The following is a 26,776-nucleotide window of genomic DNA, read 5'->3' on the forward strand; positions in this document are numbered from 1 at the left end:
TTCAGTTTGTGGATTTTTCAATTTTTAGATTTTTCCGTTTCTGGAAATTTCGGTTTCTCGATTTTTCGATTTCGTGATTTGTGATTTTTTTCTATTCTTCGATTTTGTAGAAGTATCTAAATTTCGATTTTTAGTTCTAAATTTTTAGACTTTAAATTTTTGGATTTTTCTTTTTGATTTTCCGAGTTTTGGATTTTTCTAGTTTTCAATTTCTCAATTTTTCGACTTTGATTTGTCGAGTTTTGGATTTTCCAATTTTCCGACTTCTCAGTTGTTCGACTTCTTGATTTTTCGATTTCGCGATTTCTGTTTTTTTCAAGATTTCGGGTTTTCTATTTTTCGATTTTCAGTATTTATGGAATGGAATAGTGTAATTTCAGTTTTTCGAAAAGTCGAAAAATCAAAGGATTAAAAAATCGAAAACGCGAAAAATCGCAAAATCCAGAAATTGAAAAACCGCAAAACTTAAAAATAGAAAAATGAGAAAGTGAAAATTTCAAAACTGAAATATCGGAAAACTGAAAAATCGATAAATAGTAATCGAGATAATTTAGGGTACCGATGAATAATTTTGAAAAATACCTAAATGTCCTCGTAATTTTTTGTTATATAATTAGGGATTGACAATTGCTTCTCCTTACGGGTGGAGTTAAATTGCGCCTCTCTGCGTGATCCGCTCGTCGTAAAAGGCAGCGACCGTCCCTTCTACCCTGTTCCATGGTAGGGGTGACAATCAATTAGGCTATCAGTCCGAGTTTAGGGCACATGAAAGCAACGTGAGAACAGAACGCCATAAAATGAAAGCTTAACGCCTCGTCCCAGTTAATTGTAACACGATACAGCCGCTTTTTCCTCTGATTTGTGTCGGTTGTTTAAAGGGGGGCGCACACGTGGAGGTAAATATTGACAGGGATTTGCCTCCGTAATCGAGTTTGTTTGACTTTTAGCAAACAGTTTTCTATTTTCCGCCACGTTTATTTATCGTTGTTTGCGTTATTCGGGCTCGACCGATGTGACTTTTCCAACCCTCACATATTTGTTTTTCTTTAATAAAAATACCCACTTTTAGTCGGCGTACGTCCACGAAACTCTCCACTTTCGCCAAATAAACAATAAACATTAAAGTTTTAATGAAAAAGACAACCTTTCAGTTTCCACATCCCGCGCGACTCGCACTCGTATTCCAAAGAGATTTCGGCGTTATTACGGAGCTTTGTCGAACTTCTCAAAGAGCAAAGGTGAATTTTTCCGTAATTGTGGATCAGTGATTTGTAATACATACTTCCGTCCGAAACTCATTTCTATTCCGGAGGGGCGAGCGAAGTTTGTAGGAAAGAGATGGACTTTCGAAATGACTAAAACGGCCTTAGAAGTAAAGGGCGGATTCTAGGGCAAATGCCTTTTATCTTCGTTGTAGGCAAATGCATGAAAGTTGTATATAAATGTGTACCTATCTGAAATCCTTTTATTCAAGCCTTACTTTTTTTGTGCCTATTTTGCTCTAAAATCTGAATTTTCAATATCCCTAAGCACAGGTTTCGTGATCGAGGTCTTTCGTGAATCCATCGCGACTTACGCTTCCAGGCCTTTCTTTAGCGACCGCCACTCGGCCATCGTGAAACCGTACGATGAGTCATCATGGTCGTACATACTAGAACCCATAGGCGTCGTACCGGGGTGGCGTATGGGTTTCTTTTGTAACAGTATTATAAACATCTAATATGTTATGCAAATTTTAACGAAGATTAGGATCGCTGATTACGTAAAATCATAAAATAAATGTAGATGTCAAAGAAAACCAGACGTTGCGTAAAATTAATTTTGCCTAAAACTTGCCTATTTTGCCTTTTTTAATCTAAAGTCAGCTCTTTACTCATTTTTATTCCGGCGCAGCCAGCGAAGTTTGTCGCAGAGAGATGGCCTTTCGAAATTACTATAACGGACACATAAAAAGCACTTAAGTGTGTTAGAGCTGGAAGCCACAAATTTTATTCCAGCAAATACCCACATCGCTCCTATTGGGAATTTTACTCCTCGATATTGACTTTTAACCTGTCTCGTATGTCTTCGTTTAAAAACTAAAAATAAACTCCGGGATCTCGGATGAATGTTGGATGAAAATTTCGTAGTCGCTCGAGGTTGTTCCACGTTGTGGCTTCGGAACAATAGTTCGAAGGAAGTATGCAAACTTCGCGATCCCCCCGGGATTGTCTATTGAAATGTGTCGATTAAGTTTCGAATCGACGGGGCTGAAAGGGCACGAGGTGAGATTTCAGAAGGTAATTGGGAGATTTGTGTTTCTGAATGAGGTTGTGAATTTTTATTTGGGACGCTGGGAAGTTTCATAAGACGGAAAGCCGAGGGCTCATTTTTATGCTACACGAGAAACATTTCAGAGAGATATTTTAGGGGAAATACTAACAAAGTTTTGATAGAGCGTATGCGTAGTGATAGCGATCCGTGGCCTCGAGCCGGCAAATATTGGTGTTTGCTTTTGCATTGTCGGTGACACATTAAATAAGAAATTCGAACACGTTAGGTGTATTAATTTTTTTGTGGACTTTTGATATTGGAGACCGTTTAAAGTGGGCCCAGATAGTAAATATTTGATTGCTGTGTTGTTTTACTGTCGGAAATAAATCCGAAGTTTTAAGAGTTCAGACATTTGAAGTTTTTATTCGTTGTTATTGATTCTACAGGAAAATACATTTTAATACAGGATTTACATCCAGAACGTGAGCTAATCATCCCCACCACCACTGGGATGACGTCATCTCCAAAATTTACAATAATATGTACACTTGTGACGTTGGTTTTCACACTAGACACCCAGATTTTTGGAAAAAAAATTAAAATTGTCTAACAATTTTCAATTACCGATTTTTCATTTTTACGATTTTTAGTTTTCATTTTCTTGATTTTAATTTTTCTTAATTTTTCAATTTCACAATTTTTGGATTTCCAATTATCCGATTTTTCGATTTTTATGTTTCTCAGTTTTTAATCTTTCGATTTTTCAATTATTCATTTCTTCAATTTTTCAAGTTCCTGATTTCCAGTTTTTAGATTTTAGAAAGTTTTCATTTTATACATTGATTTTCGTTTTTGATTTTTGGTTTTTCAATTTTACGTTCTTGCAATTTGCAATTTTTCCATTTTTTTTTAATCGAAAAGTTAAAAAATCGAAAAATTGAAAAATCGAATAAATGAAAAGTTTTAAAATCCATTAAATGAAAAATGGAAAAATCTAAAATCGTAATAATGAAAAACCAAACAAATTGAATAAATAAAGAAAACAGAAAATTGAAACGAAAAACTGCAAATTGAAAAATTAAAAAATCTCAAACTCGAAAATTCGAGATATCGAGAAAAATCGTTAAACTGGAATTTCAAAAAACTGAAAATTTGAGAAATTGAAAAACATAACAATTGAAAAATCTAAAATTTGAAGAATCCAAAAATTGAAATTATTGCAAAACTGAAAAATCGAAAAATTAAAAAGCGATAAACTGAAAAATCAAGAAGGAAAATCGAAAAACTGAAAATAAAAAATTTAGACCTAGAAGTCGAGATCGAGAAAAATCAAAAAATCGGACCGTTGAAAAATCGAGAAATTAAAAAATCGAAAAACTGAAAATTGGAGAAACTGAAAAGTCTAAATATTGAAGAATTTCACATTCGAATAATTGAAAAATACACAAATCGAGTAATCGGGAAATCGATAAATCAAAATTTTAAAAATCGAAAAATTCAAACCATCAAACACAAAAAAAAGAAAATTTGAATAAACAAAAAATTATGAAATCGAAAAATCAAAAAAGCGGAAAACCGAAAGAAATCATGAAAAATGAGAAACTGAAATTTCGAAAAACTGAAAATTGGAGAAACTGAAAAATCTAAATATTGAAAAATATCAGATTTGAATAATAAAAATAGAGAAATCGGAAAAACGGGAAGTCGAAAAATTGAAAAACCGAAAAGTGGGGAACTAGAAAAATAACAAAATCGAAGAATTGAAGAATCGAAATAATGAAAAATTGCAAACTGAAGAACAGAAAAATCGAAAAATTAAAAGGCGACGAAATAAAAATCAAGAAAAATTCAAAAAATTGGAAACTAAAAATTTAGAAATTGAAATCGAGGTCGAAAAATCTAAAATTCGAAAAACCAAAAACCGGGAAAAAATCTAAAAGTCGAAAAATTGAGAAATCGAAAGATTGTAGAAATGAAAAATTGAAACATTCAAAAACTGGAAAATCGAAAAACTAAAAAAATTAAAATGCAAAACTAGAAGAATTGCATAAAATTGAAGAGACAAAAAAGGAATGAAAAAAATGAAGAAACGAAATACTGGAAAAAATGTTCATTTTTTGGTTTTCAATTTTTGATTGTCCAGTTTTACGATTTTGCAATTTTTCCATTTTTTTATTCAAAAAGTTAAAACATTGAAAAAGTAAAGGTCGAAAAACTAAAAAATTGGAAAAAAAATTTAAAGACCGAAAAACTGAAAAAACGAAAAATTGCAAAATCGAAAAGATGGAAAATCGAAAAAAGCAAATCCAAGAGCTGAAGAAACGAAAATTGAAATATTAAAAAAAAAATGAATGAATCAAAAGATTGGAAAAAAGAAATCGAATCGGAAAATTGAAAAACCCAAAAATTGAAAATTCGAATAAATAAAGTCTTACAATCCTGTCATTGAAAAATGAAAAAATTATAAAATCGTAAAACTGAAAAAGAGAGAATCTTGAAAATTAAAATTATAATTACCTAATATTTAAAATGAAACATTTGAAATTAAATCGAAAATTTCAAATTCTCCATTTCTTAATTTATTAATTTTGCGCTTTCCAATTTCTGAATTTTTCCATTTTTGGACTTTTGAAAAATTAAAAACCGAACATTCGAAAAATTAAAAAGTTGAAAAACCAAAAAATTAGAAATCGTGAAATCCAAAAATCGAAAACTTGGAAAATCGAAAAATACGGAAATCGAAAAATTCAAAAACTGAAAAATCGAACTGTTGAAACATTGAAAAACCCGGAAAACGCAAGACCCAACAGTTGAAAAATCAAAAAGTTGTGAAAGTAAAATGCATATTCTTATATCAAAAAAATTGAAAATTAAAGAAATTGAAAAATTGAGAAATTGAAAAATCGAAAATTTTTGCGGTTTTTCATTTCTGGATTTCTCGATTTTTCGGTTTATCAATCTCTCCATTTTTCGACATTTTGAGTAACTGAAGAATCTACAAATTGAGAAATCTAAAAGTCAAAACGAAAATTCGAAAAGTGGAAAATTTGAAAAGTCGATAAATCGAACACCGAAAGATCGTAAAGTCGAAAATCAGAAATCTAAAAATCGAGAAACCGAAAAAACTGAAAAATCGAAAAATCGAAGAGTCGAAAAATTGAAAAACCCAGAAAACGCAAAATTAAACAGTTGAAAATCTAAAAATTGTGAAAGTGAAATATCAAAAAATTGTAAATTAAAGAAACTGAAAAATCTTAAAATTGGAATATTGAAAATTTGAATAATCGAGAACTACAAAAATCGAAAAGTCGAAAGATCGAAGGATCCAGACATTGAAAACCGCAAAATTTAAAAATTGAAAAATCGAAAAATTGCACATTTTTGCGGTTTTTCAATTGCTGGATTTTTCGATTTTTCGACATTTTGAAAAATTGAAGAAACTAAAAATTGAGAAATCAAAAAATTAAAAATCGAAATGAATAATCGAAAAGTCGAAAAGTTGAAAATTTGAAAAAACGAAAATCGAAAAATCGAGAAACCGAAGTATCAAAAATTGAAAATTCAAGAAACCGAAAAATCTAAAATCGTAAAAATGAAAAACCAAAAAATTGAATAAACAAAGGAAATAGGAAAATTCAAACATTCAAAAACTAGAAATCGAAAAACTAAAAATATAAAAAATGCAAAACTAGAAGAGTTGCATAAAATTGAAGAAACAAAAAAGAAATGAAAAAATGAAGAAACGAAACCATGGAATAAATTTTCAGTTTTACGATTTTACACTTTTTCCATTTTTTTATTCGAAAAGTAGAAAAACCGAAAAATTAAAGGCCGAAAAACTAAAAAATTGGACAAAATTGAAAAACTGAATAAACGAAAAAGTGAAACACTGAAAAAAAGGAATCGAATCGGAAAATTGAAAAACCTAAAAATTATAAAATCGTCAAAAAACTCGAAAAACTTAACATGGAAAGATAGAAAAATTCAAAAATTAATAATTGAAAATTGGAATAAAGGAAGTCTTAAAATCCTATCATTGAAAAATGAAAAAATTCTAAAATCGTAAAACTGAAAAAGTGAAAATCTTCAAAATTATAACAATAAAATAATAATAAAAACTAACAATTATTGAAAAAATGGGTTTTACTTGGATAGTCGCTGCCGTAAATTGTATTGGCGCTCCTATCGGCAAAGTCCTGAACTAACGATTCAAATTTTGTCGAATTGATACCCATTTTTTTCAATAATTGTTAGTTTTTGTTAAAAACTCTGCTAAGTAATATATGATTAATTTTCCTTTGATATTCCTGTTAAAATTATTCGATGTATGTTGCATTAATTTGTGGTATATTTTGATTTTAATAAATACATTATTATTTAAATGAATTGTACCACTAACAAACATTTAATGACTCAGCGGCCTGTAAAAAGTGATGCTTTGTCAATGTGAGAATTTTCAAGCGATTCTATGATGGTTATGGTTCATAAAACTTGAAAAGAAAACATACAAAGGTGCTTTTTTTTACGATATTTCTCAACCATATTTTTTTAATTTATTGAACTGGTCTCTGTGGTCTAGAATATGAAAAAAGCTGCAGTTTGATGTATCATACATCTATATTAATACCACTTTTTCATACAAAAAACCAAAAAAAGGGTATACCTCGTCTAGCAAGTCCCCTTAATATTTTTAATCCTCTATTTTGAGAGGACGAACTCATTCAAAACTAATTTCTACGTGACATTCTTCCGAAGTATAAACATAAACACTTTCCGTCAGGCGATTTGGTACTTTCAAATTTTCTCGATATTTCAAAAACCCTAGACAAGGCAGTTGGTTTTCATGATATTTAACATTCTAGCGATTCTGCATAGATGTGATGTTTTCCTCCCCGTCAGACAGTCCGCAAATTCGGAAATATTTATTAAAATCACCAGTTTTAAGTACAGAATAAGAGAAACAGATATTTGATTTCAAATACTGAAACATACTTATTAGATAACTGTTTTATGGTAATCCTGGTGGAATGAATAAAGACGTAATAGTAAAGTAAGAAGAAGTAAATGAAATTTTCCACTTTACTATTTAATATAAACATGAATTTCCGCCTTGGCAAGAATAGAAATAAATTCAAAGCCTCGATTTATTTACGCCGCGGGCCACAAAGGCATACAGATGTCCCGGTTCCCTCTTTTCCCATGTTTCACGGACTATTTGACGGCACGATGTGCCATTGTACGAATGCTCGGAATTACTCTCCCTTATTATATCCCAGCGACGAATCCTAATAAGGCAAGACTAGCGAAAGTCGGCGAAAACTGGCGGCTTTTTCGCCAGCCGTCGGCTATTACTCCTTCGATTTTTTACTACTTGGGGGCGGCGGCTGGGGAGCGCCCTAATGGAGGCATTTATGAATGTCTAATTTTATGTTTGCGCCCCGACAAATGCCAACTTTTTATTAGCTAGGGTCGTCCAGATTTCCTAATAAAATCGCGCGATGTCCGATTTTGATATTCAGCTGACGCAGTGCTGATTTGTCTTTGGGGAAGGCTCTCCGGCGAAGTAATCATGAGCGGAACACTGAAAGGGTTTTAGGGGATGTGCAGCGGGTGCATGTTAAATATGAAAGTTAATTTGGTTGGGTTGTGGGACGAAAATCGATGCGGATTTTCCTCGCAAGGATCAGACTAATTGGAGTGAAGTTAGTGCAAGTTGGGGCAATTACCTGCAAGATGTTTTTCGGCGAAAGCAAATTTACTTAATGACCTGATCATTCGGAAGATTAATATTTACTTTACGTTGGCCGTTTTTTTAATGAAAGGTTTGGAAGGGGATTTATTGGAGTGAAAAAATTCTCAAAAAAAAAATGAGTGGGACGATCGTAAATCCCGTCTAATGTAATTGAAGTTGCGGCTTATAGTTAGAAGTGTATGTAAGAATTTCGTAAGGAATTTTGCGGTGAAAGCTTTTACCTAAATGTATTTCAGAAGTAATTTCCGCAGCCGCCTTTGCTAGATGTGGTGACTGAACTTGAACTAAAACTAACATTTTTATTTCTTTGCTATATCTCGACTTCAATTTTTGTATATCTCGACTTCGATTTTAGTTTTTTAAATTCCTCGAATTTTCACTTCTTCGATCTTTCAATTATTCATTGTCCCGTTTTTCAATTTTTCGATTACTCGAATTTTCGGTTTTTCGCTTTTTAGATTTTTCCGTTTCTCGAATTTTCAATTTTTCGATATTTCAGGTTCTCGATATTTCGATTTTCTAATTTTTTACCTCGCGGTCTTTCGGGTTTTTGATTTTTCAAATTTTCAACTTTTCGACTTTTCGATTTTTCTCAATTTTTAAGTTCAAAGTGTTGGAAAATGGGGAGATTGATAAATCGAAAAAATCCAGCAATTGAAAAACCGCAAATATTTGCAATTTTTCAATTTTTAAATTTTGCGCTTTTCAATGTTTGGATTTTTTGACAACTTCTAGATTTTTGTATTTTTCGATTATTCAAAGTTTCGATTTTTCCGTTTTTCAGTTTTGAGACTTTTCGACTTTTGAACATTTTGAATTTTGTATATCTCGAACTGCTTTTTTTGTTTGTTCAGTTTCTCGATTTTTCACTTTTTCGATCTTTCAATTATCCATTTTTCACTATTTAAATTTTTCGGTTTCTTGAATTTTCAATTTTTCGATACTTCGGTTTTTCGATTTTTTGATTTTCGTTTTTTCAAATTTTCAACTTCTTGACTTTTCGATTTTTAATTTTTCGATGCTTGGATCATTCGATCTTTCGATTTTTGTATTTTTCCATTATTCAAATTTTTCGATTTTTCAATTTTAAGATTTTTAAGTTTCTTTAATTATCAATTTTTGATATTTCACTTACACAATTTTTAGATTTTTAACTGTTTAATTTTGCGTTTTCGGGGTTTTTCAACTTTTCGACTCTTCGATTTTTCATTTTTTTCGATTTATTGATTTTTCAAATTTTCAACTTTTTGAATTTTCGTTTCGACTTTTAGTTTCTTCAATTTCTCAAATTGTCGAAAAACGGTGAGATCGATAAACCGAACAATCAAAAAATTCAGAAATTGAAAAACCGCAAAAATTTTCAACTTTTCAATTCCTCGATTTTTCAATTTCTAAGTTTTTTTTGATATTTCACGTTCACAATTTTTAGATTTTTCAACTGTTGGATCTTTGCGTTTTCCGGGATTTTCAGTGTTTCAACTCTTCGATTTTTCAGGTTGTTAATTTTTCGATTTTTCGATTTCACGATTTCTGATTTTTCGATTTTTTGATTCTTCGGTTTTTCATTTTTCAAAAGTCGAAAAATCGGAAATGAAATGAAAAAGCGCAAAATTTATAAATTAAGAAATGGTTAATTTTAACTTTTCTTTTATTTCAAATACTTATTTCGTTTTAAATACGTATTACGTAATGATAATTATAATTTTGAAGCTTTTCACTTTTTCAGTTTTACGATTTTAGAATTTTTTCATTTTTCAATGATAGGATTTTAAGACTTCATTTATTCCAATTTTCAATTATTAATTTTTGAATTTTTCTATCTTTCCGTGTTACAGTTTTTCGAGTTTTTTGACGATTTTATGATTTTTAGGTTTTTCAATTTTCCGATTCGATTCCTTTTTTTTTTCAATGTTTCAATTTTTCGTTTCTTCAGCTCTTCGGTTTGCTTTTTTCTATTTTCCACTTTTTCGATTTCGTTTATTCAGTTTTTCAATTTTGTCCAATTTTTTAGTTTTTCGGTCTTTAATTTTTCGGTTTTTCTACTTTTCGAATAAAAAAAATGGAAAAAGTGTAAAATCGTAAAACTGAAAATTTTTTCCATGGTTTCGTTTCTTCATTTTTTCATTTCTTTTTTGTTTCTTCAATTTTATGCAACTCTTCTAGTTTTGCATTTTTTATATTTTTAGTTTTTCGATTTCTAGTTTTTGAATGTTTGAATTTTTCATTTTTTCAATTTTTCAAGTTGCAGTTTTTCGTTTCAATTTTCTGTTTTCTTTATTTATTCAATTTGTTTGGTTTTTCATTATTACGATTTTAGATTTTTCCATTTTTCGTTTAATGGATTTTAAAACTTCCATTTATTCGATTTTCCAATTTTTCGATTTTTTAACTTTTCGATTAAAAAAATTGAAATTGAAAAAATCAAAAACGAAAATCAATATATAAAATGAAAACTTTCTAAAATCTAAAAACTGGAAATCAGGAACTTGAAAAATTGAAGAAATGAATAATTGAAAAATCGAAAGATTAAAAACTGAGAAACATAAAAATCGAAAAAACGAAATATGTATTATAAAATCGAAACATTGAAAATTAAAAAAATCGGAAAATCGGATAATTGGAAATCCAAAAATTGCGAAATTGAAAAATTAAAAAAAATTAACATCAAGAAAATGAGAATTAAAAAATCGTAAAAATGAAAAATCGGTAATTGAAAAATTGTAATATCAGTTTCAAAGTTAAATTGCACGATCTTGTTAGACAATTTTGATTTTTTTTCCAAAAATCTGGGTGTCTAGTGTGAAAATCAACGTCACAAGTGTACATATTATTGTAAATTTTGGAGATGACGTCATCCCAGTGGTGGTGGGGATGATTAGCTCGTCGAATAATTCTAACAGGAATATCAGAGGAAAATTAATGATATATTGCTTAGCAGAGTTTTTAACAAAAACTAACAATTATTGAAAATAATTGTTAAATTGTTAATAACAGGCCGCAGAGTCTTTAAATGTTTGTTAGTGGTACAATTTGTTTAAATAATAATGTGATTTTAATAAACACATATTATTTAAACAAATTGTACCACTAACAAACATTTAATGACTCAGCGGCCTGTAAGAAGTGATGTTTTATCCATGTGCGAATTTTCAAGCGATTCTATGATGGTTATGACCCAAAAAACTTGAAAAGAAAACATACAATGGTGGTTTTTTTACGATATGTCTCAGCCATATTTTTTTAATTGATTGAACTGGTCTCTGCGCTCTAGAATATGAAAAAAGCTGCAGTTCGATGTATGATACATCTATATTAATATAATTTTTTCATACAAAAAACCAAAAAAATGTTACCTCGTCTAGCGAGTCCCCTTAAGTGTTCTAAATAAGTATTAAATAGCAGATAGATGTATTTAGGGACACTAGTTAATGTATAATAGTTAGATTTTTCTTTCTATATGGACATCTGTCCGTTGGAAAATAGACCTATTATTATTTTTATTATTAAAATGTTGCCAAAACTGAGTCACGCTAATGGCATGGGACACCGAATCCCGAGCTCCGCTTCGATCACGATCTAATTACGCTAAAAGCTCAATCAGATCAACAACATCCCGATTCTTGTGCGACCCGCGATTAGCTAAAGGCTTATCCATAGCCATTAAGCCTCCTCTCGACTTTCTTGCTTTGCTCCCACTGAAAATATTTGCCCCAGCGGAGTTGGACGGCGGGATTTTTGCTCGAGCGTCGATAATGTGAAACAGTCGAGTGGGCTCGGGCTGGGGATGATCTAATTGGATTTTTTCTTATGATAATGGGACTTTGGATATTTGGTCGATTCGGGAGGCCTGAGGGAAATCGGATCCGGGGAAGTAAGGCGATTTGACGGGGTTTTAGCGGGGTTGTTTGTGGCGCGAGAGGGGATGATGGATTAAAGAAGGTGTGTTTGAAGTCTGAACAAGTGCGCGAGAAGATTTGGAAAGGGTCTTTGGGGTTTTAAGAACATTTTGTTTCAGTCTTAAGGGTATGAGATACTCAAAAGGAAGTCGGTTTGTTAAATATTAAATACAAGGATTTTTTATTTCCTCTGTTTTTAATTTTGTTAAAATGTGTTAACAATGATCGTAGCAGATTGTTTCGGTGGTTCTACCGTTAAAATTAACATTCCCGCCCGAATCGATACCGACCGAAAAATTATAAACTCCTTCATGCAAATCCCAAATCTAAATTACTAAATTTGTTTCAGGTCGGGCTTTCCAAACTGAAGGAAACCGTCGCCCCATCCGACTCGGATAAGACCCCCGACACCCGCTACGCCCTCGACTACTACCCCTTCGCCGTGGTTTTCCGCCTGCGAGTCCTCCAGGTGAGCCCCCGCTCCCGCACCACCCGAAGACCCCTCACAAACATCCCGATTATTAATATTCCCTCGAACAAAACAAGGATCCGTTTTTTCCCGACCGCATAAATAATGCTCCAAGTCCGCCGTAATTAAATTTTTATGCAAATATTATTGTTAACGCACATCCAATTTTGGCATAACAGCCCTCCGAAATAAACCCGTAATTAATGAGCTCCTGTTTTGCCGCTCTAGATCGTTTGCGGCATCTCGTTCTTGGTAATCGGAACCGTGGCTTTCATCGAGGAGAAGGGACGGATGAACCTGGGACTGGGGATTCCCGCAGGAGGAGCCACGATTCTCGCCGCAGGTATTTCTTTGCGTTTTTTACAATTTCGAACACTGAGAAAGAGACTTGAGAAAAAGAACGTCGTTATTCGGTCGAACAAAGGAACGAAGTAACAAAGGGGATTTTAGGCTGAAGGGGCTTAATTAGTGGATTCTGCACTCGGGTTTTTGTGCGTGCGATATTTAAAACTCGAGAACGAGTACGACAAGAGTATTGATTTTAATAATAACAATTTGCTAAATCGTTAATCAAAACATATTCGTTTATCTCCTCCAAAAAATTGATGACGCCATCTCAAAAATTTGACTAATAAATCCCTTCTGAAATACTCAGTTTTTAGAATTACTTATGCAGGGTGACTCAAAAAAAAATATGATTGAGGTAGTTTACTATTGATTTGAACAAGAACGACTCACTCCATTTTCCCGAAAATTTGGCAATACAGTACAAAATATAGATGACGTCATCTCAAAATTTTGTAATGGAAAAACTCACCTGAAACAATATCTTTATTTTAACTAATAAAGATTATCATAAAAAAATACAATTCGCAAAATCAAATTTTATAATTTTTCGAAAAATCTGGATTTACGTACCTTCGACCAATTTTTTGTTTTTTCATTGTCTTTCGTTTTCAACTTTTTCATTTTTCCATGTTTCAGTTTCTCGACTTCCAAGTTTTTCAATTTCTCAATTTTTAATCTTTCGAATTTCGAATTTTTTGTTTCTTCAATTCGACAACTGCTTGATTTTTCAAAGTTTTCATTTTATATTTTTCGTTTTTTCATTTTTGATTTTTCAATTGCACTTTTAACTTTTTATTAATAATTCTGAAAATCCAAATATTCACTAAACAGATAAGATAAATCCAATGATAATTTTCTCAAAATTATAACTTAAAAAATTCTAGAATAATTCCAACGAAAAAATTCCGGGTAATTCCAAATTAGCGGACTAATGTTAAATAATTCCAGTATAGGTATAACACCTATATACAATTAATTAACTTTTTCCGATTTTGTAGTTTTTCGCTTTTGCAATTTTTCCATTTTTTTAATTTGAATAGTGAAAAATCAAAAAACAAAAAAAACTGAAAAATCGAAAAATTTCAAAATGGAAACAGTGTAAGATAAAAAAATTGCAAACCCAAGGACTGAAGACACGAAATATTGAAACATTGGAAAACGAGAAATCGAGAAAGTGTAGCACTGAAATATCGAAAAATTGAAAAATTAAAATCGAAAAACTGAAATATCGAATACATGGAAAAAGTTTTAATCACCATTACACATTAAAAACGAAAACTGGAAAAACTGCAAATCAAAAATTGCAGGAATGAAAAATTGAAAAATCAACAAACTCAAAAATCTGAAAATGAAAAAACGAAAAATTGCAAATCGAAAAACTAAAGAATTGGTCGAGAGTTGTTTCAACAGAACTTCCCTCGCTCCTGAAGTAAAATGAACATAAAAAATAAACACCCAATCAGATTTAGGAAGTACTAGCCCCGCCCACCCACCCCCTGTTTTCTCAGAGCTTATGTCATTTGCCAAAAGAAGTCTTATCTCAACAAGTACTAGCCCCGCCCACCCGCTCCCTATTTTTTCAGAGGATATGTCATTTGCCAAAATAAATATTATCTTACCAAGTACTAGTCCCGCCCTCTATTTTCTTAAAAGGTATGTACTAGGATAAGACTGATTTTGGCAAATGACAATCCTCTGAGAAAATATGGGGTGGGTGGGCGGGGCTAGTATTTGCTAAGATAGAACTGATCTTGGCAAATGCCATACCCTATAAGAAAATAGAGGGCGGGTGGGCGGGGCTAGTCCTTGCTAAGATAAGACTAATTTTGGCAAATGACATATCCTCTGAGAAAATACAGGGCAAATCTCAAAAATGTGAACGCAATGTGAATTACAAGTAAAAACTCATCATATTTTGCACATTTTGGATAGAATTTATTTGGCAAAATTTTGAGATGACGATGACGTCATCAATTTCTTGGGGGGAATAAACAGATATATTTAGTTACATGCTTACAATAACTTCAAAACGTCTGCAAAATTTCAAAGTATTCAGTTCTGCAGCTCTTGATTTAATCAATGTAATATATTGACTCAGCCATTTTCACGAAAATTTGGGAATACAGTACAAAATATAGATGACGTCATCTCCAAATTTTGTAATGGAAAAACTCCCCTAAAACAATATCTTTATTTTAACTTATTACGGTTATCATAAAAAAATAAAATTCGCAAAATCAAATTTTATAATTTTTCGAAAAATCCAATTTTTTGATTTTTCATTTTCTTTCGTTTTCAACTTTTTCATTTTTCAATGTTTTTTCAAGTATAATTTTTTCAATGTTTCAGTTTCTCGACTTCCAAGTTTTTCAATTTCGCCTTTCTTCATTGTTCGATTTACAATTTTGCAATTTCGCAATTTTTCGAAATTAGGAGTACAATTTTTCATTTTTCGATTTTACAGTTTCTTAATTTTTAATTTTTTGATTGCCCAATTTTTCGTTTTTTCAATTTTTCAAATTTTCAGTCTTTGATTTTTCAATTCCTCAATTTTGCAATTTTTTAATTTAATAATAATAATAATAATAATAATATATTTATTTATCCAGCAGACTAATATATAGTCCATAGTGGATACAACCACAGGAACAATATTAAATTTACAATAAACACATAAACAATATTAAATTTACAATAAACACATAATGCTCACAACATTGGTACACTTACACATGATTCAATTCCAACAATTGTTTCCTTACATTAGCTTACATTTCCAGTTATCCGATTTTTCGGTTTCTTTAATTTTCAATATTTCGATTTTACAATAGGTACATATATCGTTTTTTCAATTTTGCACTTTTTCGATTTTCAATTTTCTCAATTTTTAATCTTTCGAATTTCGAATTTTTGTTTCTTCAATTCGACAACTTCTTGATTTTTCAAAGTTTTCATTTTATATTTTTCGTTTTTTCATTTTTGAATTTTCGCTTGTACTTTTAACTTTTTATTAATAATTCTGAAAATCCAAATATTCACTAAACATTCGATAAAGATAAATCCAATGATAATTTTCTCAAAATTATAACTTAAAAAATTCTAGAATAATTCCAACGAAAAAATTCCGGAGAATTCCAAATTAGCAGACTAATGTTAAATAATTCCAGTATAGGTATAACACCTACATATATTTAATTAACTTTTTCTGATTTTGTAGTTTTTCGCTTTTGCAATTTTTCCATTTTTTTAATTTGAATAGTGAGAAATCAAAAAACAAAAAAAACTGAAAAAACGAAAAATTTCAAAATGGAATCAGTGTAAGATAAAAAAATTGCAAACCGAAGGACTGAAGAAACGAAATATTGAAACATTAGAAAACGAAAAATCAAGAAAGTGTAACAGTGAAATGTCGAAAAATTGAAAAATTAAAATCGAAAAACTGAAAAATCGAATACATGGAAAAAGTTTTAATCATCATTACACATTAAAAACGAAAACTGGAAAAATTGCAAATCAAAAGTTGCAGGAATGAAAAATTGAAAAATCAACAAAGTGAAAAATCTGAAAATGAAAAAACGAAAAATTGCAAATCGAAAAACTAAAGAATTGGTCGAGAGTTGTTTCAACAGAACTTTCCTCGCTCCTGAAGCAAAATGAAACATAAAAAATAGACACCCAATCAGAATTAGGAAGGACTAGCCCCCCCACCCACCCCCCATTTTCTCAGAGCATATGTCATTTGCCAAAATAAGTCTTATCTTAACAAGTACTAGCCCCGCCCACCCGCCCCCTATTTTCTCAGAGGATATGTCATTTGCCAAAATAAATCTTATCTTACCAAGTACTAGTCCCGCCCTCTATTTTCTTAAAAGGTATTTGCTAGGATAAGACTGATTTTGGCAAATGACAATCCTCTGAGAAAATATGGGGTGGGTGGGCGGGGCTAGTACTTGCTAAGATAGAACTAATCTTGGCAAATGCCATACCCTATAAGAAAATAGAGGGCGGGTGGGCGGGGCTAGTCCTTGCTAAGATAAGACTAATTTTGGCAAATCACATATCCTCTGAGAAAATAGGGGGCGGGATCTAAAAAATATGAATGCAATGATGAATTACAAATGAAAACTTTTTTGCACATTTTGGATAGAATTTATTCGGAAAAATTTTGAGATGACGTCATCAATTTCTTGGGAGGAATAAACAGATATATTTAGTCACATGCTTACAATAACTTCAAAACGTCTATAATATATTGACTCAGTCATTAATTTTTTTGAGACACGCCGTATAAGCAAATGTAGTGATAAATCACAAGTATAGAATAATCATATTTTGCACATTTAAGACAGGATTTATTGAGCAGTATTTTGAGGTGACGTCATCAATATTTTAGGGAGGATGAACAATACATTTTGATCAAAAATCTACCATGCTTATGATAACTTTAAAACATTTCCAAGATTTCAAACTATTAGGTTTGCAGTTCCTGATTAAATCAATAAAATAAATTCAAGCATTCATTAATTTTTTTGAGTCACCCTGTATAAGCAAATCCAATACATATGAATCGAACGATAAATCACAAGTATAAACTAATCATATTTTGGACATTTTAGATTTATTCGGCAAAATTTTGACCTGACGTCATCAATTTTCTGATTTTGATTTTGACATTTTGATCAAAAATTTATTTTAACATCTGCAAGATTTCGGGAAGTAAAAGTCCAAAAATTAAAACAATTTACCTTAAAAAAAAAGAAATCTTATCTAATCAGATCATTAAAAAACCAAAATATTGAAAAAATAAGGAACATAAACGACCAAAACGAAAAATTGCAAATCGAAAAATCGAAGAAACGAAAAACTGAAAAAAATCAAAACTGAAAAAAAAAAACAAAAAATTATAAAATCGCAACATTCAAAAATCTAAAATTTAAAGAACTGAAAAATTAAAAATTGAAAACTCGAGAAATTTTAAACAGAAAAATTGAAGAAATAAAAAAAATCAAAAATTTAAAAATTGAAGACATAAAAAATTTAAATCTAATGAAACTGCAAGTCAAAAATTATAAAATCCAAAAATTGGAACTTCCAAAATTTGGAAAATCAGAAAACTGGAAAATTTTTAAATGAAAACCCAAAGAGTTACATTTCGTAAAGTTGAAGTAACAAAAAAAATGAAAAACTGAAAAATTGCAAATCGAAAAATTGAAGAAACGAAAAACTGAAAAAATCGAAACTGAAAAAACCAAAAATTATAAAATCAAAACATTCATTAAAGAAATGAAAAATTAAAAATTGAAAAATCGAAAAATTGTAAATTGAAAAAGCGAAGAAACAAAAAATAGAAAAATTAAATATTGGGAAATTCAAACGTTGCAAAATTGAAAATCTAAAAAAGGAAAGTTTAAAAACTCGAAAAATTGGAAATTGGAAAACTGAAGAAACAAAAAAAAAGAAAAATTGAACAATTGAAAAATTCAATTTTTATATTTTTTCAAAGAAGCGCCATTAGTTGAGCTGCACTTCAGGGGCGAGAAAACTTTTGTTTAACTAAACTTCGACCAGTTTTTAAGCGAAGGAAGTATTGTAATCAAGTCCGCCGGCCGACTCTCTACTTTTACGTTTTCTCGAACGTTCGTCACCCCTAGAGTACTAAGAAATAGGTCTCCCGTTTCCGTCTGTCTGTCCGTCTGTCTGCCGTCCCGGATTTTTATATCTCCGAAAGTACTGGGCCGTTTGTTCTCAAATTTTCTATTTGTATTAGGAATATCATGTATAAACGCAAAACGCTAACCAAAACTTGTCCAGTCATCCCCACCAATAATGTGATGACGACGAATTGATTGTAGATATCAGACTTATCATTGTACTAACATAATTTTCTTGAAATTACCACAAAAATACGCACTTTACTACACCCGTTATGTACTGACAAATTGACACAAATTACAGAAGTGTTGCCTGAATGCCGGTTTCCGGACCTCCAGCGCGATTTTTCTGTCGTCGGAAAATGAAACCGATTTCCCTCCGAGTGCACTCGATATTACCAAGCACTTTTTTTTTTGTTTATGAAGTTCGACACTGCAAGATCTGCCCGGTTTAATTAAACCGTCGAATGTAAATTTTCGCCGCTTTGTTCGTCCTAATTGAAATTTGTGCCATCGACAATTGTCATTTCGAGCCGGCGAAATGAAATTTCCAGCGTTTTACTTTCACGATGAGGCAATAAGACAATATTGTGTATCCACCGCCGACCTGTTAAATTTCCAGCTCGCGCAAAAATCTCTATTGATTTTCGTATAATTGCGAGGCATTCATAAACGGGATTATATTGTTCCGGAGCGCGTTTGCAGGCCGAGCCCGGAAAAACGCCAAGTCGCGTTATCTGTCCGCCAGGTCCGACGTTTCGGAAAGATTAGCGAGTCATCTTAATGAGATTAAAGTATTCGTGGATGTATTATCTCGGCAGTTCGAGATTTTAATTAAATTCGAAGTTGACGGCAGGTTGTTTTGCTGGAGAGTTGTCGACGATGTTGCGGGATTTTTGGAGTTTAATTAGGGGAGTGTTGTGTGCGCTCGTACGTCGTGGAACTATAAATGGAGCGAGTTTTCGCTGAAAAGTTGCCAACTAATTTTACGTGTTTTTGTTTAATTGTAAAGTGCTGTTATTTAGCGAAGCTCGAATGTGAGCATTAAGCACTAGTCCCAATTAGGGAAAGTTTACGCCACCGTAAACGAAAATGAGCCGCCATTCGTGCTCGTCTGGGCGGAAAATCCAGCTTGATTGTTACATTTTTGGCGAAAATATTAAACGTGTTGTCGGTCCAGAAAGGGATCCAGTAAAATACGCACATTTTCGTACTGGACGGATCTATTTCCGGATCAATCCTAATCTGAATGTGAAGAGTTTATATCTTTGCTTAAAATAGTAGAGACGTCAGTCTAAATCAACCGTTTTCTCCGTTATTTGACTGCATATTAAGAAAATAAATCGTGATCCTGAGAAAATTTCTCATCTTCCTGACAGGTAGACCTATTTTCGGACTACTTTAGTAAGTTTTACATTTTTACAAAAAATATTGGACACGACTTGTTTAATGAGTTATTTTCTCCATTATTTGAGGACATACGACGAAAATAATCACAGTTTCGTGATCCTTAGAAAATTTCCCATGAGATGCATACATTTTCGTAACAGATAGACTGTTGTGAAGGGGTTGTGACTTAGACACATATATTTCGATTTCCCGTTTATTTCACTGCCCACATAACAAAACTTACATGACAACTTTATACATGGCCATGATCACATGGCAACTTCTTCTCTACCTTACACACATTCTCTCTCCTGTCTCTTCGTTGACTCCTCTATTTATCACTTCCTCGTAACGAGGGCAACTGACCATATTCTTACAAAATACAGAGGAGTCAGCGATTACAAAACATTTGGACAAGCAACCTAATTTAATATAGCTAACAAAACTATGTCGAAATGAAATTATAATGCAACAATAATGCAACAATAACCTACTTTACTTTACAACACCTCCCCCCACAATTATCACTATCCATATCTACCCTTCTTAGTTCCAATAAGGACCTACGAATAGCAGGAACTGGCTGCTCCAGATTGTCATGCCTAGTCATGCTGCTTGTGATCCTCTTACAAAAATTAATCTTCCGCAAAAAAATTATTACTGCTACAACAATTCCTAACAAATATAACTCATACATTGAAAATATGTGCATTTTATGCGAATTTTGGTTATTCTCTAAATAATTAAGTTTTTGGTTACGTTTTAAATCGTCGATTTTTTACACTTATTGATTTCAATTTTTGAATATTATTTCTATCGATCACTAAAGGATTATCTGACAGCTCTGACAACTGGGAATTTCCAAACTCAGACATATTTATATGAATTGAATCTGTAATATCTAATGGAGGGATCAAATTCGTGAAGATTTCGCTCGAGAAGTAATTTTGTGTATTTAGTATTAGTGATTTTGTGTAACCGCTACAATTCGAATTTAATCTCAAAATGCCAGTATGATTTAATGAAAGAACATATCGTTGATCGGATGGTTTGCAGTTAATATTTATATACTCTTCTTTATTCGTAATTACCAACCACGAATTTGGAGAAGCCAATTGTATAAAAATGGTATTTGATAGCTTCATTACCCGTGTTTCACAAGATTTAGGTATCTTATCAACAGGAGTTAGTAAATTCGACTCACAACCCCCATGCATGTGCACTAATTAAGTAGATAGGGTGTGATTGCTTACAAATGTAGTTGCTTGAAATTTTTAAGCATTCTTGAATTTCAGAATATTCGAAAAGAAAATAGTGTTGTCGTACAGGATCTATTATTAAATACGGCTTTTGTGGTTGAATAAAAATGAAATACACTGACAAGTGTATTGGAAGGCTTGACATTTTTAACAAATCGTAATTACGAGGATGAATCAGTGGAATAACTATTACAAAACAAAGTTTATCCTGATAAAAAAATACGTTAATGTGTATGTATGTATGTATGTATGTATGTACTTTATTAACGGTATTGTTGTACCTTTTACAAATGTCAATAAACTAACAATTATAAATGGAGAAATTACATATGTACTTTATCTAACAGAACATTTTTCAAATTACGTTTAAACGATACAAAAGGGACACCCACAATATCAATATCTCTTAGTGTTAAGGTACTTTTACTGATCCTGCTACGAGCTGATTCCCTACCATACAAAGTGCGATGGAATGGAATGCTCAGCAGATGAGTAGATCTTACATTTCGTTGTGGAACATACAATGAGAATAATTTCAACAAAGGTGGACACGTAATCAAAGAATTTAAAATTTTAAAACAAAAAAACACATCAAACATTAACCTACGTAATTCTAATGGCCATAGACCAAAATAAATAAGAATATTTAAGTAATTTACTCTAGAATATAACACAATAAATTTGAAGCACAAAAATCTCACAAACTTTTTTTGAATATTTTCTAATCTATTAATAAACACTTGATAAAAAGGACACCATATGACACAGCAATATTCGACAATAGGGCGAACTAATGAATTAAATAAGATTAACAACGGGCGAACATCATTGAATTCTTTGCAACTACGTATAATGAAACCTAGTAATTTATTAGCTTTTAAAATAATTTAATTAATATGAACAGAGTAGAGTAGTCTTGAGTCAAGAATCACACCTAAATCACGAATCTGGCAAACCTGATTTAACTTGTAATTCGAAATAAAATAATCAAATAAATTTGTCTCTATTTTCTTGCTAAATCTAATACTGTTACATTTTGAAATGCTTAATTCTATCTTATTATTTATACACCAATTATAGAATCTATCCAAATCAGATTGAAGATAACTGCAATCACCCGTACTAGAAATCAATCGAAATATTTTTATGTCATCGGCAAAAAGTAAAATATTGCTGTGTTTAACAACATTTATTACATCATTTATAAATAAAGAGAACAAAACTGGACCCAAATGTGATCCTTGGGGAACACCAGACGTTACGTTTATATTACAAGATTTTACTTCTTTTATAACGACTACTTGCTTTCTGTCATTCAAGAATGAACTTAACCAATTTAATAAAGGATTTCCAATACCGAGCTCAGACAGTTTTACCAGAAGCAATGTTATATCCACCCGATCAAATGCCTTTTTCATGTCAGTAAAAATACAATCAACTTCCTTACCTAACTCTAAATTATTTACAATAAAATCAGTAAACACAAATAAATTTGTTTCAGTGGAACGGCCTTTTAGGAACCCATGCTGCTCGTTTACTATAAATTGCTTAACATGATAAGAGAAAGAATCTGTTACTATGTTATCTAATATTTTAGCTATAGGTGACGCAATAGAAACACCTCTATAATTTGATACATCACTCTTACATCCTTTTTTAAAAATAGGCTTAAGAAATGATAATTTCCAAATGTCGGGAACCTCACCTTCATAGATAGATTTTGTAAATAATATATTTAGCGGAAAGCAAAGATTTTGAGCACAATTTTTAACAAAACTAGCAGGAATCCCATCCGGACTAGATGCATTTGAAGATTTCAATTTTAATAATTTGTCTAAAATAATTTCATCTGAAATAAATATATCATTTAGATCCAAAACAGATTTCATGATGTTAACAGATTTTTTGTGATTTGAACTAGAAACATACACTCCTTGAAAGAATTCAGCAAAAAGATTTACAATACCCTGAATGGAAGTTTCATTTTTATTATTATAATACATTGTACTGGGAAAACCATTATGATTTAAACGATTTGAATTTATAAAATTCCAAAAATACTTGCTATTTGAGCAAATATTTTTTTCTATATTAAGTATATATCTCTTTCGGCAAGAAGTAAGTGCTCTTTTGCATATGGTTCTTAAATTACAAAATTTTAAATAGTCCGAATAAAGGTTACTCTTTTTATACCTCTTATGAGCGTCCTTTTTTTCAAAAATCAATAATTTTGTTTGTTTATCTATCCACAAAGGAAAGTTTCCCCTATTTGAACATGATTGTACTTTATAAGGAACATACTCAAGAATTAATGAATTTATTTTAGAGTAAAAAAAATATATAGCATCCGACAACTTTTCCATCGCGTTCATTTGTGACCAATCTATAAGACTTAAATGGGTATTTATTAGCTCATATGGAGCATTTCCAAATTCATAGAAAAATCTAGGAGAAAAAGTATATTGTATAGTTATATGAATCTAGACCACCTGCGTGAATGAACGTGCTGACGTATCAGTATAATATAACATGACTTATTTTAAGGTAGGTCATGGTTGAATCGAAACCTTGACCCTGCAACAATAATATTTACGTTTACAAAAATTTTAAATTTTAAATTTCAAAGAAATAGAAAAGAGATAGAAAAGTAAAGATATGTATCATTTACTCAATACATTTTTTTAATCTATTTTTGTGAACCACTACCAATTTCTTGCCTATCCTAATAGTGCAATTCACATCGGAATCTATGGACACTACTTCATATGGCCCCTTATAAAGAGGTTGCAGTTTTTTCGTTTTACCGATTTTCTTTTCTTCGTTTACTAAATATACCTTGTCAGTAACTTTTAAATCAAGCTCCTTTATATATTTATCATAATATTGTTTAGACTTGACTTTACTATTTAATAAATTTTTGCGAGCAATTTCATTACTATGTTGCATTCTTGATTTTAGTTCATTATAGTAATCATCATAGCTATAAAACATTTCGGGACTTCTAGTTATAGACGAAGGTAGTTTCGCTTTTCTACCATATAATAATTCAAAAGGAGAATAACTTGTCGAAGTATGCGGAGTGGTATTGAAACTAAATGTTGCATACGGCAAAAACTCATCCCAATTTGTCAAATCTTGATTTATAAAATTTCGCAAATATTCGACTAAAGTTCTATGAGATCTTTCTAAACTTCCGTTCGATTGCGGATGATAACTAGTACAACAAATATGTTTTATTTTTAAAATACTGCAAGTTGTTTTAAAGACTTCACTCATGAAATTACTTCCTTGATCCGTGACTACGTAATTTGGCAATCCGTACTGACAAATAATATGTGTGGTGAAGGCATGAGCTATTGTGTTTGCTTCTTGATTCGGTAACGGAATAGCTATAGAAAATTTGGTTAAGTCGTCGTGAAAAGTAAGTATGTATTTGTTTCCATTTTCGGACTGATTTAGAGGACCTACCACATCTAAAAATATTTTCTCAAAAGGAACTGATGAAGTTGTTGTTATGACCATTGGTAGTTTCGTACGTTTTGAACATTTATTTTTCTGACATTGTGAACATGACCTTATAAATTTCTGAATGTCTTTAAACATATTTTTCCATTTATAGTATTGTCTGATTCTGTTATAAGTTTTGTTCACACCTTCGTGACCTCCAGTGGGAGTCACGTGAAATTCTTTTAGTACTTCTTGCACTTCTTCAGGCGTCAGATTATTATGAACATTTTCATGATAGAGGCTAATGCTTACGTTTGTGTTTTTAAAAATATATTTTATCATTGTTCTAACTGTATTGATCTGCAACTAAAATTTTTAGTAGTAGTGGCCAGTTGTGAAATACCTTTAGTCAAGCAAAAATCTTTCAAATTGAGCAAGGAATAAAACAAATCTTCGTAAGATGATTTATGAGCTTTAGTTTCTTTAGTAACAAGGTAAATAAAATATCGATCATCTGACTGTAAATAAGCTATATTGTGTAATTGAGCTTGTTGAGATTTCAACTCATATTCGCTATTGTAATATTCCGTCTTATCAGAAAATTCACGATCTGTTACATAAAACAAATTAATTTCTTTAGGCACATCATCTAAACTTTGATCTGTATCAACAACGTTATCGTTAGTAACAGTACAATCCTCAATTTCTTTTAAAAAGTTCTTGTATAAATCGCGTCTGACTGAAATTTGGTGAATTCGTGACAAGCTATCTGCTTTATTATTCTTACCGGGTTTATAAATAATTTTGTAATCATAATCTTCTAGTTTTAGTCTAAATCGTAAAAGACGAGATGAAGGATCTGAAACTGAAAACAAATAAACAAGTGGTTTGTGATCCGTCACAATGGTAAATTTCCTTCCCAATAAATAAGGTCTAAAATGTTGTACGGACCAGACAATGGCTAGTAATTCTCGTTCAATTGTGGAATAAATTCTTTCAGATTTATTTAATGTACGACTAGCATAAGCAATTGGAAGATCGCTTCCCCAAGAACCTTGTGATAATATAGAACCTATAGCGAATTGACTTGCATCCGTTGTGAGAATAAATTCTTTATTAAAATCAGGAAATTGTAGTATAGGCGGACTTACTAATTTTTCTTTCAATTGTGAAAATGCATCTTCGCATAACGCATTCCATTCAAATTTGACACCTTTTTTCAAGAGATTATTAAGTGGTTGAACAATTTGAGAAAAGTTTTTGATGAAGCGTCGATAATACGATGCAAGACCTAAAAATGATTTTAACTCTTTTTCAGTTGTTGGAGTAGGAAATTTTAATACTGCGTCAATCTTTTTTGTATCGGGCCTTACCCCATCTTCAGAGATAATATGCCCAAGGTAGTTGATTTCTTTTCTCAAGAACAAACATTTACTAGGTTGAAGTTTTAAATTGTGCTGTCTAAGACGAGAAAAAATGTCTATCAATTTTGAATTATGATCTCGTAGAGAACTACCATAAATTATTATTCCCTGGAGACCTACTAAAACATTATTCATTAATCTCTGAAAAGTAGCTGGAGCTCCTTTCAACCCCATTGGCATTCGACAATACTCATAGTGACCGTAAAAAGAAAAAGCTGTTAAACGTCTGCTTTTTTCTGAAATAGGAATTTGGTGGAATCCATGAGCAAGATCCGCAACAGAAAAATATTTAGAATTCCCCAATTGGTCCAATATTTCTGTAATATTAGGCAATGGGTAAGCATCCGATTCAGTGATGTCATTCAGTTTCCTATAATCAACAACCAGTCGCCATTTTTTGCTTCCATCGGGACCTGGTTTTTTTGCAACAACTAGAATTGGAAAATTATAAGGAGAATGACTGTTTTGGATTATGCCATCGTCAAGCATTTTTTGAACTTGATTTTGCACTTCCTGCTTTTGACTCTCGGGCAACCGATATGGTTTTACAAATACAGGTTTGTCAGATATTATAGGTATTTCATGCTCCACTATATTTGTGTGTGTTAATTTGTCACCTTCTAAATAGAATAAATCATTAAACTCGCGACAAATATTTAATATTGAATCGCGCTCTTCCGAATTCATGTGACTTGTATCAATCTGTTCCTCTAAAGATTGTATACGTTTTGATTCGAGGGTGGAAACAAAGTTAATGATTTGATAGTTATTTAAGTTTTCAAATTCGAGTTTTTCGGTATTTAATTCTAAAGGAGTTTCAGATGAATTTATTAGACTGATTTTACAAAATCCATTCTTTGGTTCTACAATGCAATTTCCGACATATAA

At 31.4% G+C, this 26,776-nt stretch overlaps 1 protein-coding gene across 1 annotated transcript in view; it reads left to right on the plus strand.

The window, feature by feature from the left end:
- LOC135124852 (uncharacterized) overlaps positions 1–26,776 on the plus strand; it is a 101,320-nt gene that overhangs the window by 59,567 nt on the left and 14,977 nt on the right. The window contains exons 2-3 of the mRNA XM_064050075.1: positions 12,251–12,370; positions 12,599–12,713. Coding sequence (XP_063906145.1) covers positions 12,251–12,370; positions 12,599–12,713 — 235 coding nt within the window. The remainder of the gene's footprint in view (positions 1–12,250; positions 12,371–12,598; positions 12,714–26,776) is intronic.

This window comes from Zophobas morio, unplaced genomic scaffold (genome assembly GCF_036711695.1).
Source record: "Zophobas morio isolate AGI-343-1 ecotype UQ-CSIRO unplaced genomic scaffold, CSIRO_AGI_Zmor_V1 ptg000008l, whole genome shotgun sequence".
Taxonomy (NCBI): Eukaryota; Metazoa; Arthropoda; class Insecta; order Coleoptera; family Tenebrionidae; genus Zophobas; species Zophobas morio.